This window comes from Filicampus tigris, chromosome 15 (genome assembly GCF_054856515.1).
Source record: "Filicampus tigris isolate MCC_2025a chromosome 15, RoL_Ftig_1.0, whole genome shotgun sequence".
NCBI classification, from domain to species: Eukaryota; Metazoa; Chordata; class Actinopteri; order Syngnathiformes; family Syngnathidae; genus Filicampus; species Filicampus tigris.
In genome coordinates, this window is record NC_141231.1 from 9,848,924 (window position 1) to 9,861,794 (window position 12,871).

At 40.7% G+C, this 12,871-nt stretch overlaps 1 protein-coding gene across 6 annotated transcripts in view; it reads right to left on the reverse strand.

The window, feature by feature from the left end:
* strbp (spermatid perinuclear RNA binding protein) overlaps nucleotides 1-12,871 on the reverse strand; it is a 69,350-nt gene that overhangs the window by 32,987 nt on the left and 23,492 nt on the right. For all 6 annotated transcript variants that reach the window (XM_086054166.1, XM_086054164.1, XM_086054165.1 and 3 more), the window contains one exon: nucleotides 361-541. In XM_086054166.1, coding sequence (XP_085910292.1) covers nucleotides 361-363 — 3 coding nt within the window. In that variant the 5' untranslated portion in view covers nucleotides 364-541. The remainder of the gene's footprint in view (nucleotides 1-360; nucleotides 542-12,871) is intronic.

Consider the following 12,871-nt stretch of genomic DNA (forward strand, 5'->3'; position numbering starts at 1 on the left):
TAATTAAAAACTCGTTTTTTGTTAGACCGATCTCGTCTTGCCCATTTTGGCTCTAATCCGGAGCGTCCGTTACCGATTCCGACTGCAAACTTCGGCCGACTTTCAAAGTAACGCCCCCCCCAGCCTCCCCCCTGTTGAGCGATAAACACTGTGTAAGATTCTATATAGAAATATCCGTTCCGTTTACCCCAACTCTCCCGCTGAGCGATAAATACTGTGTAAGATTAAAAACAGATACTGTGTAACATATATACATAAACGTACGTGAAAATTTTTGTAAGATTCAGCACAGCCCGGGGTTGACAGGTATGTTTTCCATAATCGTTGAGCCTTAGTGCAGTGCAGCAAAATGTGCATTACCATGCCTATAGGAGGAGTGGTCACTGGCTTCCTTCCTTCCTTCCTTCTAACGCCCGCTGTTGGGGTTTGCCGGGCGTGAGGGGATGGTGCAAACACAAGGTTACTGGTCAGGATGCTGCTGTCACACCGCTCCTCATGTGCTCCTCCGTCACTGTAGCCACGGCACTATGAGAAGATGCCCCTGAAAAATGACATACGAGTTATTTAGTTATTAAGTGAATAATATCTCATGTGTGCCAGTAAATATATGGCAGCAGGGCTGAGAGAATGTGCACCGATTGGTGTGTGAACATACATACAACATACATACATACAAAAAATTATTTATTCCCAAACAGTCATTCCAGCCTTGTACAACCAGGTGAATAATTGATCATCAATAATTCACTTGTGTACAAGTGATTGTTGATTAATCGCAATTAAGGCAAAATAGATTGCACTACAGGGGGTCCTCAACATACGGTGCAAATGTTTTTCCTTTGATTGTTTGATATTTAAAGTGGAAGTCAAGCCAAACATATGTTTTTCCCGACTAGCATCGTTGTCCTGTGAAAAACAATCATGTCTTTTTTTTTTTCAATGTTCTTATTTTTACCTGAATGGTGTTTCTGCTTTACAAACATAGCATTAACGTGAATTTATTTTTATTTTTTCCAAAATTGAAAATAAGGGTTTTTCACAGGACATCGATGATATGTTCTATGCTGGCCCACTAGTTGAAAGACGGCATTCCGATTAATACTATTACGTTTGTGGAATATAAGTTAAGCAGCAAAATGCACCCACTTTTAGCCATCTCAGGGGGCGGCCATTTTGTCACTTCTTTCGACTTAAGATAACATCGAAGTTTCTCAGGGCTCAGATAACAATCAATCACGGCTCACCGTTTTTCTGAAGCTGAGCCATGATTAGTCGTTATCTGATCCCTGGGCAACTGCGATGTCATCTTCAGGCGGCATTAGTGACAAAATGGCCGCCCCCTGAGCTAGCATAGCATTGGTGAGCGATATGATACTCTATGCCGCATTCGCAGTCCTCCCACCCATATAAAAAATTGTGGTTGTCGCCATAGCAATGGAATTCCGTACTTGACTGCAACCAGCAGAGGTGGTGTTGATTCAGTCTCAACAAGCTTGTCTTGTACCGAAGTGCGACTTGATGTTAACTAGTAAAGTTGAGCTGCATCCACGCCAGTTATGGCGACTATCCTAGACAACGTTATTCTGCTCAATGCCGTCTGGCATGGAAAGAGGAACATCAGAGAAATATAATACAGAAAAATATGGAGGTTCGACAGCTTATTGTGTTGAGGGTAAACTTCAACTAGCAACTGACAATGGAGCCTCTCTGTGCTATTTCCTAGAATTGATAGCATGGTTTAATATAGCTCTCTTTGTTACAAGATCCTGGATTGTTTGTGGATGGCGACCAAGAGAAACACACACGCAGTAAATGACCGAATGGGACTGAATGATTATTAGGAGAAAGAAACCGTGGGGAAAGCATTGAGCAGCTAAACAAGAAAGAAAGAAGGACAGATTTGATAATGAACACGGACAAGAGAAGGGAAGCGTTTAAAGGGAGGCCAATTGCAAAAAGGGTGCAGAGGGGAACCATAAACAAGAGAGAGTCGCTCCTTATTTTCTCCACAGCAGCCATCGCTCTCTATGCTTCGAGCCACTGGCCTGCAACACTGACAATTAGCTCCTTAACGCTCCTGGCAGCGGCAGCCTGCACTTGTGATTTGCCTGTTACACGGACACGGCCAATATGGGGAAATGGGAGTTGGGTAACATCGCTTCCGTCACGAATTGGCCTACGAACATTGTTTACGCGCAATTTGAGTGCAAGTTACATCAACAACCTGCCAGGATTCCTGAAAGGGACAAGGAATGTGTGCCTAACTACCTAAGGGCTGAATGTTTGCCACAGCGCCACATAGTGTAAAAGACAACATCCATTGTTGCCCACTGGGCCCAGCACCATTGGGGGGCATCATGTTCCGACAAGCAAAGGTTTTATTTTCTTCCACATAATCATCTTCCCACCCTCTCCTTCCTTTTCGCACATTATTAGTTTGTGTCTTTTTTTTCTCAAGAGAAGCCCTCCATCATTAACCCTGGCGATGGGACATGTATGCACACACAGATGTGCACATGGGACTAACAAAGCCCATTTTCACAACCACCGCCATCATCAATTTGGTTAGGTTTGAATGTATTTCTGGGGGGGGTTGCTCACCAGCGATGGGGAAAGTCACCAGTGCCGTGTCCTCCCATCAGTTGGTCATTAATTCCTGTTTTCCCTACAGGGATGAACGGAATGGGGCGGAGGATAAGGGGAAGGACTGGAAGTGATTTAAAGATGAAGGATAGTGTGGGAGAATTGCTGATATGGCTTTGAGCAGCAATTTACACCTTTCTCTTCTGATAACCATCAAAAGGGATGAGCTCTTGAAGAGACAGGGTGGAGGGACACCAAGGATGGAAGCCACAGTGAGTGCTAATTAGCGCGGCGGAACCGCTTTGGAGAATTGATTTCCTAATAGAAGTGTGTACGTTGCCATATTTCAGACCAATACCAACCAAAGACCCTTTTTTTCACTACCTCTAAAAGCCAGCATTTGTATGCATTTTTCAGTGTTGCTAATTTTGAAAAACATCTGACTATTTAAGGTTTGTACTGTATTTCTGGCCCATGAAATCCATCCTCTCGGGTGCATTTTTTTTTTTTTTTTTTACCATTACAAGTTCTCTATTCACACGATTTTGAGTAGGTAAACAAATGGTAAAGTTATATTAGTACTGGCTGGTTTGTGTGAATCCTGGTTTACTGGCAGTGTGATATTTGCATCTGGATAAACACGTGCGAGGCTGTGGTAATGAGCTGGGCAAACACGCGTAGGAACACGCGAAGAATAAAACTCTCAGGAGCAGGTGGCGCGCTCAACAAACTCAATTGATGCGGGATCACGTTCCCAGTTGGTTCTGTCTTACTGCGTCTGAAAACACGTGGCGGTAAACTGAAATGTGTTTGTTCAGCTTTGTTGTACTGGAGTGAGACAGGAGGGCAGGCAGAGAGACACGTGGGACAGAAATGGCAGCGAAACTACACCACCCGAGAGCTTATTTGGGGATTTTTTCCCCATTAACAGCCATCACAGTCCATCCTGCATTCTACGCCACCTGAAGGTAGACTCCAAAAAAGCCGACCCATTTCCTGCATGATCTGTACATTTCTACACATGAGAGCAAGACCTTTTCGAGGCGGGAAAGGGCAGGCGTAATGCGTGGCGGTGGAATGGGATGTGAGTAAAAAGGTTTTGCACTATCAACCTCCTAAGTGCAGCCAATAGTGGAGTGGAGATGACCTATATAATGTTAATATTGGCTCCATTTAGTGCAGGATTGTGTAAACGTGTCATTGCTGTATTATGAAAACCTTGTGAATCCTCTTGAAAATCTCAACTAATAAGAAAATACAGTGTGCTATCATAACACCGCTTTTTGGCCATCAGAACACCAGATCACTTTGGATTATGAAAGTTTGGATCAGGTGATCAGGTTACATTTGCCAATAAATAATCAGTGTTGATTTTATTGCAAAATCTCAATACAATTTATGGATTATATTGTGATCTTTGTGGAAATATCTGAACATGCAACATAGTTTACAGTGATCCTTTCTTAACTCATTCTCTGCCATTGACGAATTTACTTGTCTTTTCACAGTCCAGCCATTCAATCCCAGAAACGTATTTATATATTTTTTAAAAATTTTCTAACGTTAGGGTAAAAGAGGGTCTGAATATGTCTGCCGGTGAATGAGTTAATTTGTGTCCCTTTCTGGTAGACTTTCAGGTCTAATGTCAAAATATGCACAAAAGAAACATCAATTGCGGCCACTGTAATTCTCCCATGTGATATGACAAAATCAAACCGTCGATTAGCGGAGCTTTGCGAGTGACGCAAGTTACTGAGAACAAAACATTTGTGACTTATATTATATAGAATTATACAGCATGCAATACATTATGCTGTTGGATGGCTTAACGACAACTTCTTCCTGAAGTGGACTTCCAATACTTGTAATTGAGGAATGCACAAATCATTTTCATTTTTTTTTTCCCCAACTTTTCTGCCTTGACTGGGTCTTACTGCAGGCAAAGAAAATCAATAAGGGCATATTGGTGGCAACTGTGGATATTTGAGGAATAACGCTGTCACCCTGCATACGTTTTATTTATTTTAGCATTCGTAGACTGTAACTAACTCTTGACTGGGCCCAGCTGCAGGCCAAGAGAGGTCAGCGAGTATTGATGAGTTGGCAAAAAAAAAAAAAAAGAAACTGCTGATGTTGCTTTAGGGGGGAAATAGATAACATTGACAGAGGAGTGTAACTCTGTCATCTTGATTATTGAAATGGAGATGTGCGTGTGCGTGCATGCAGATGTCCTGCTGACAGTGGGTCAAAAGCAGAGAGAATCGGCAACACCCAGCCAAGCCGCACACCCGTCCGTCCGTCCGTCATCAGGGTAATCACTCGGGACTGCACGCACGTGCTCATTTAACGAATAACGAAAAGAGCATACGTACAGTAAGTATACCTAGAGCACTGCAGTTGCACACATGCGCACTGCTTGGCTCCTGCTGTGTTGATTTCAGCAGGAACAGATGGCATCTTCTGAGCTGCCAAAGCCCCACACCCCATCGTCTATAACGCAAATGTATAGCAAGTGTGTTTACTTACGTAAATCTTACTTTGAGCAATTTAACATATTATGATACACATTTTAGAAGTAGTATGCAAACACTGTCATTGAGTGGTACAATATCATATCCAAGTGGTCTTTGGACTAGTTCTGTGATCCATTGACACTTAGTAGCTTAATCCTGCTTGAAAGGCTTTTCACTGCTAAGCTCGTGTTTGCCAAAACACAAAGCTGTCCACACAAGCAACCCTGGCTTTGCATGCCTAATGTTTTTTTGGGGTTTTTTTTTTGGTTGTTTGTTTTGAACAAAGACCCTCAAATGATTAAGAAGGCCAACAAACTGGGGTTGCGTGCTCACAAAAAGAGGAAAACAAACTAGGGCTGTGCAATGAATCGAAATTCAATTACAATTATTACACTCACACACAGTTACAAAATTGGCATAATTGTAAAAAAAAAAATTGTTAATGTGCATTTAAATCCAACGTTTGTTTATACAAGGGAATCATAGTTGAATTTATACATTTGCACCTTTTTTTTATTTTATAATAACACATTTTAGAAATGTAGTTTGGTCCAAAAGGAACTTGCGTAATTATAAGTGTTTCATAGAAATGTTTACGTTGAAACATTTTCTTGTTTTGTACCAACGAATCAACGATTGCTTGAAAAATCGTGATTTCAATTACCAGAATAATCGTGATTAATCATTTTTTCATAATCGAGCAGCCCTAACACAAACTATTTATACGGCAACTATTGGCAAAGGTTTTTGGGCAAACATAGCCCCTTTGAGTACGAAATGAGAGACTCTTAATTGGTCTCACCTTGGGACCAATTTCACAAAAAGTCCTGATCCACTTTTAAACAGCCATGACCGTGTGAAATGTTCATTTCAGAGTGATTTACTCAACATTTATTTATGTATTAACATATTATGAGTAACAATTAATAGAGAACAAGACGTTGGACAAGGTAAGTTTTCTACTTCTTACTCCCTTTCAACATGCAAATTATGCTGAACAAAGACATCAATAGATGACCTTTTTCTTTCTTTCAATTGTTATTTTTATACCTTTGTTATGAATTTACATGTATATGTTCAATAAATCACATTTTTAATATACATCATTTCGGAGGTACACCAGAGATACATGTGTCAAAAAGAATGAATGAAAATAAAAACAAAACCACACATTTGGCTTATTTCTCAGTTTCTTAAACATCCACCCATCCATTTTCTATAGCATCTAACCTCATTAGGGGCACGAGTGAGCTGGAACTTTTCCCAGTAGACTTTGGCGAGAAGCTAGGTACATAGTGAACTGGTCGCCGGCCAATTGCACCACACATATAACAGGCATTCACGCTCACATTTACACCTACGGACAGTTTAGAGTCTTTAAATAACATGCATGTTTTTTGACTGAGGGGGGAGGCTGGAGTACCCGGAGAAAGCCCACGCAAGCAAACCTCAGAAGTGCGAGGCAGATGTGCTAATGTACTAACCATTCATTCACCGCTGCCTTGTATAAAAATGTGTACATTCAAGTAGAATTAAGTAAAATATCCCAATTCCACAAATACGAGACAAGGCCAAATAAGTGTCTAATTTCTCTACGTATATACTGCATTTTCTATTGGAGTTTTCTTGTTTGTTTGTTTTTTGGCGTAACTGTCCACCCGGAATGGGTCCATGATGCAATTTGGGTCCTACCATCTGAGAATCACTGCACCAAACAGATGGTGGATAGCAGCTAGGCAACCTGCAATGCACTTTCTACTTTCAAAGATATAAAAATGCTGCATCCAAACAGTGAAAGTACTAAAACTGGATTTAAGAAGAAACTCATCTTTCAAGAAGTAGCCTCTTTTAAACTGCCTGATGTGATAATTTTCTCTCTGTAAAAGAGTAAATGGATTTTAAGGACAAAAGACATGCAGTTTCCCTTCACCCTAGTGAATTGATTGTCACTAAATGTCCATTAAGAGATTAAAAAAAAAAACAAGCTACATTTAGAGAAAAAAAAAAATAGCAACATTTCGGGAAGGAGAATATTGAAGGGGGAAAACGGTGCGTATGCAATCATCATTACAAAGCCCTGCTAGTTGAAAAATAAAAGTACGAGCATGACTGTGAGGGTTGTCCAGATGTGAACTAATTCCCTAATGGGGGTTTTACTCCACAACACTCAAAAGCGGGCTGGCGAGCACACATACATGTCACTGTAAGGTATCCCGGTGTGCCATTCTCTCGCTGTCTTTCCGTCCATTCTCATTAATAAAAGCAGCGGCGTTTGGCTGTGGTGGCAGATGAGCAGATAAGAGGGACGGGTAGGAAAAGACTGCTATTAGTCTACTGTGTCTTTTAAAGATGCATATCTTTGACTCACTCTCATGCGGTTTTACTTACAGTGCGTTCAGTATTTTTCTGCCTCGTTTAGTGTTAACATGCCTATTCGAACCACATAAAATGTCATCAAAATGATTTACTCAATGGCACAGAGTATCATGAGTTGATTAGGGATCGGAGTAGTCATTTAGCTATGTTTATTTAATGAATGGAAAAATGGCGATTGGGGCAAATACTGCGTGTGTATTTACTGTTGGATTTTGTGGACTACACACAAGCCAGTTGGCCTTCTTTTGGTTTTGCAAGCCAAGAAGGCATCTCCACTGCTTTAGCAGCAGCTGATCAGTGACTATTCACTCAGGGTGAATTTAGGGTAGTGTGCCCCACGAGGCCATTTCATTCGAGACTGCCTGACTCTCTCCGACCGGTGGAAAAGATGAAGGGACTGAGAAACAGACAGGAAGACTGATTGCTGTACTGAATTCCACGGTAAAGAAGCCTAGAATGACACTACAATATAATTTATTTTAACGCTTAGGCTTACATTCGTCACTAAAAAAAGGGAGGGATATAGTTGCTACATTGTTTAACTTCCATAAACAGGAAGTTAAATAAAAACAATAGAGTCAAACAAAGATCATGTCAATATCTTTTAGGAAAGAAAAAATAAATAAATCCCTGCCCCCCATTTAAATCTACCCTTCTGTGTGAGTGTTAAATTTACACACATCAAATTAACACAATCTACGAAAGCAATAGGGTCCTTGCAGCATTCACTGCTCGGGCCCTAAAAAAAATAAAAAAATCTACCTCCATCCTTTGACAATCAAGTAATCTTGGAAAAGAGCAACATTTACCAGGTAAATAGCATTCATGATCCTCGAGTGTGCATTTGTGGGACAAAGGAAGCATCAAATTGCAAATGCGCATGGGACAATGGAAGGAAAAGGGAGTCAGTAAGAGATTCAGCTTCATTCAACTTTTCCCCTTGGGATTGGTCACCATGGCGACGGAAGTTTTTTTTTCTTTTTTTTTTTTTTCAGCTGAGCATAACACAAAGAGAGAGGGCGCTGAGATACTGTCACACATATCAGCATATTAATAAGACACAGACCTGAAATCGCCGATCTAAATAAATATTCAGTCCGGCGCAGCAGTGACTTAACCAGGCCATACCTGACCACCCACAGAAAACGCGCAAGGCGGCAGTCAAACCAGTGACCCAGAGCATGCTCTGTGACCTCAAACGCAGAACGAGAACAAACAGTATCAAGCGACTATATCGTCTCATCTTACAACACAATAAGACTTCATCTATATTTTAAAAGCTATGGAAAATCTGACAATAGGCTGTCCTCATCAAAGAACAGTGAACGCCTGACTTAATGAGAAATGGAGCTTCAGAAGGGCATTGCTTTTCCATGCTCACAAGCCTAATGTATAGCCACAGCAGAAGGTGGTGTACCTTCGGAATGGAATCACAGCTGATTAATTGATCAGATAAGAATGGATTGTGTGGAAACTCAAAGTCAAAATGCAATGCACATCACAGCATCAACCATCAAAGCCACTGTTGTTTCAGTCTCAATTACCGTATTTTCCCGGCTATAAGCCGCACCTCTATATAAGCCGCACCCACGCTATTTCTAGAACATTTAAAAAAAAAAAAAACAATATTTTTTTAAATAAGCCGCACCTTTATATAAGCCACACCCATCTTTGTTGAAAACTTTTATATTTACTGCATTTACAGAACGATTATGAACTGTAAATGTACATGTGTGTACCTGAGCAGATTCTTTCCTAACAGTGCCTTTTAACACTGCAGCAACGTTGCTGATTAAAACAGAAGAGAACCAAGAGAAAATAAACAGTACTTATCTTCACTTCACTGCCAACTGCCGCTCCAGTTTGTATTGAATTGTACTGTCATTCCGGTTAGAGCGCCCCGAGCGGTGGAAGAAAAATCCACAGAATAGCCGCACCGGACTATAAGCCGAATGGCTCAAAATCTAGGAAAAAAGTTGCGGCTTATAGTCCGGAAAATACGGTCGTTTTCTGCTCAAAGAGGAGAAAATTAGCATTTGTGTGCCCAGCAATCTATCCAAGGCACAGCACTGGTATGAAAACGTGAGTCCAAAACATTCAAAGAAAGAGTCTCCTATTGTCGTGGCAGGCTGGGCAATCGGTACCTCGGCGTTCAGAGTTACACATGACGCTGTCATGGGCCCTCGGAGGATGTCCCGGAATTTTGGCGGACGCAGGCGATCGCGGAAGCTCTGAAATAAGTGACGGCAGTGAAAAAGACGACGCACTTGTGGACTTTGAACCAGTGGAACCAGTCGATCGTGATATATGGTTAAGATATACATATGTTTGGAGACAATGACGATATTGACGGCTTTGTGACAGAATAGAGGATGGTACTATAATTACCACTTGATTATTTTATTTTATTTTTCATTAAAAATAGTGCTTCTCTTGGACTGACACTATTTTTACATTTTTTATTGAAACAGTAAATAATAAACACCTATGTGAAAGCCACGTGTAAGATCACAAATTCTTCTGGAATTATGTTTCCACATGGGGCTGGGATATTATTTTGTAGGTGTTGAATTTCCGGGAAAACTTCAAGTTTTAGAGGACGATTCCACCTTAGGTTTTAGACAGATGTTTAGCCAGGCTCTTTCGGCCTTAATGGGTTAAGTGTACGTCGGCGCTGGCCGAGATTTTTACGCTCTTAGTGATGTGCCAGACAAGGACACACTTTGCATGTAAAAGGATAATATTTCTTCTGATAGTGTCTAGGCCGGCAGCGAAGGTTTTGCTGGCCCTGAACAGCCAACACTGGCCTATTGCATTAAGAAAAAAAAAATGAATCATTGATCATTATTTTCACCCATAATTGACAAGGAAGAGGTAATGTGGTCCATCAATAACTTTCCCAAATATAATGATTTCATTTATACCGTATTCCAGCCGCGGTCATCTAGTAAGACTACTGGAACAATTATTGTCATTAAACGATACCGGCTCCACATAATATAACATCATATTTAATATTGCGCAATGTATGCAAATTGTTTACAACTCAGGGTCAGACAAATAGATAAATAGGTCTCAAGAGAGACCGGGATAGGTGCTGCTGTTTTGGGAAACAACACAGTTCAAATAGGCTCAGTAGTTGACTCTTAAATGTCTGTGTGTGTGTGTTTAAACTCACAGCTAATTACATTTAATGACAGCCGTTCAGGGAGGTGTCTATTTGTGGGAGGAGTTTATTTGTCTTAAGTGTACAATGGTGGCTAATTGCAACAAGCCATCTGTTAGAAGAATGGACACTATTTGAGGAGATGGGGTAATTACAGTTAACCCCTCATCCCTTTTTTAGGGCAGCCACTTATTATGGACAAGGCTGCACTTGAACTGAAGATATGGTGTCTACTACAATTTTTTTTTTTTTTTTTTTTTATTTGAGGACATTTATGCTCTATTTGGAGTAGTTTGTTGATTTACCAAGTGTGAAAATGTGCGGGTTCAAAGTTGTGTTTGGCACAGTAAATGCATGCAGGTTTTCTCTGCAATATTTCCAACAATATTTGCAAGAAGTCAAGCAGACTTTAATGATGATGAGTTATTTATAGAATTTTAAGGGACGCGCGTGCACGTGAGCGAGTGTATTTGTGTGTGTCGACGGAGGGATGCTCACTGCTGCGCTCACCAGCAAAGTCACAGCGTTTTCAAGGACACTGCGGCGAAGGGGAAAGAAAGACGGGGAAGAAACGACAAAGAAGAATAAGTACAAACTCAAGTGGGGAGATAAAGGCATTTAGTGATAGATGGCCATTACTGTGGAGACAAGGGAGGGTGAGGAGAAAGAAGTGCAAACCCAACATTGTGAGGAAAGAAAGAGGCTGTTTGGAATAGGCGTGGAATCACACTCATGCAACTCAGTTTCAATGAATGCGAAGCTACTTCGTTCTATTCTCCTTTTCAGTGTGCTGTGTACTTTAATGACTGTCTGCATTTAATTGGCTTCTTATATCCACGGGGGCATGGAGCCCGGCAGCTTATTTCATTTTCGGTCCAAATCATATTCATGTGACTTCTGCTTTTAAATGTAATGGCTTGTTAAATAAATAAAAAAATAATTAAAAATCGCATTCAAAAATGCCATTCAATCGCCCAGCAGATAAATCAATAATGGAATGAATGTGAGAAGTTAGTAAAATGCTGTTAATTTGACACCTATGACTCGGAATGAGCATACTGAATTGATGAACTCGTCGTTGAGAATTCTTTCAAATGTTTGAAAAGATTAATCATGTCCTGAAGTAATGGAGGCTTTTCATTCTTTTGGAAATGTTTCCCGCAAGTTGTAAAGGTGTATAGTGTCCCAGAATATTACATCCAGGGTTAAGCACCTTCTGGCACTCTTTTGTTGGGATATTCTCTGCAGGTAACATCGTGGTAACATTGTGATGGGTTAATTTGTCGAAAACGATTTCCCTCACATTGGGAAACAAAGAGGCGCCTCATTAAAAAAAAAATCATTCTATAGCAATACTAAGAAGCAAAGAGATTTAAGATTTTCCGATCCGCGGAGATGGTCCCAAAAAGTTTCACTGGGCTGGATGAGCGTGTGTTAACGTGGTGCAATGCTTTTACGTTACATACACGTGGGAAGTAGGAGGCAGAAGCAAATGATCTGTATGACACTGTGTTGGACCACCAAGACATTACAGATGCCGGCGCGACTGGCCCGGTACAGATTTAAATAAAAATACAATCAAATTGTTAAAAAAAAATTAAAGAATGGTGCTTCCACGATGAATAGTTGCCCATCCTTGCTGTTCGGATATATTAAGACAAGGTCAGTGCTACTTACACCATATCAACTATAGCAATGAGCTTCAGCTAGCTAGTTAGCTAGCGGCTAAATACGTTATATAGTCGCTCCTAAATCATTGTCTTCATGTCAGAGAATAAGCTGCACTTGTGGCAAGTATTGTCCTCACGAATGGACGACAAGATGTAAATTAATCAGAAGAAAGCTAACTGCTAAGATAGAATTGACATGAAAATGTGACACGCAGGAATTAAGTGCTTGGTGCGTGATCGAGTACACTTTTCACATAAGACTGGCTGGAACTGCTTTAAAGCAGGGCATATTATGCAACTTTGAACAGCAAAATGGCAGGCGCTTTAATAAGAAAAAAATGATACACAATAACAGCTGTGAAAAGACGAACCGGAAATGAATTACCATACATCAGCTGAGAAGTGTATAATACATTGAATAGGGCTATGCATGAATCGGTGGCGACTCGAATTGATGGATGAATTGATGGAATGTTTAGCCGCCTAATGAGCATTAAATTAAACTGTTAAGCAATCAGTCAATATGGCGCATCTAGTGTATCAACGCCTTTGTCCTTCCTACG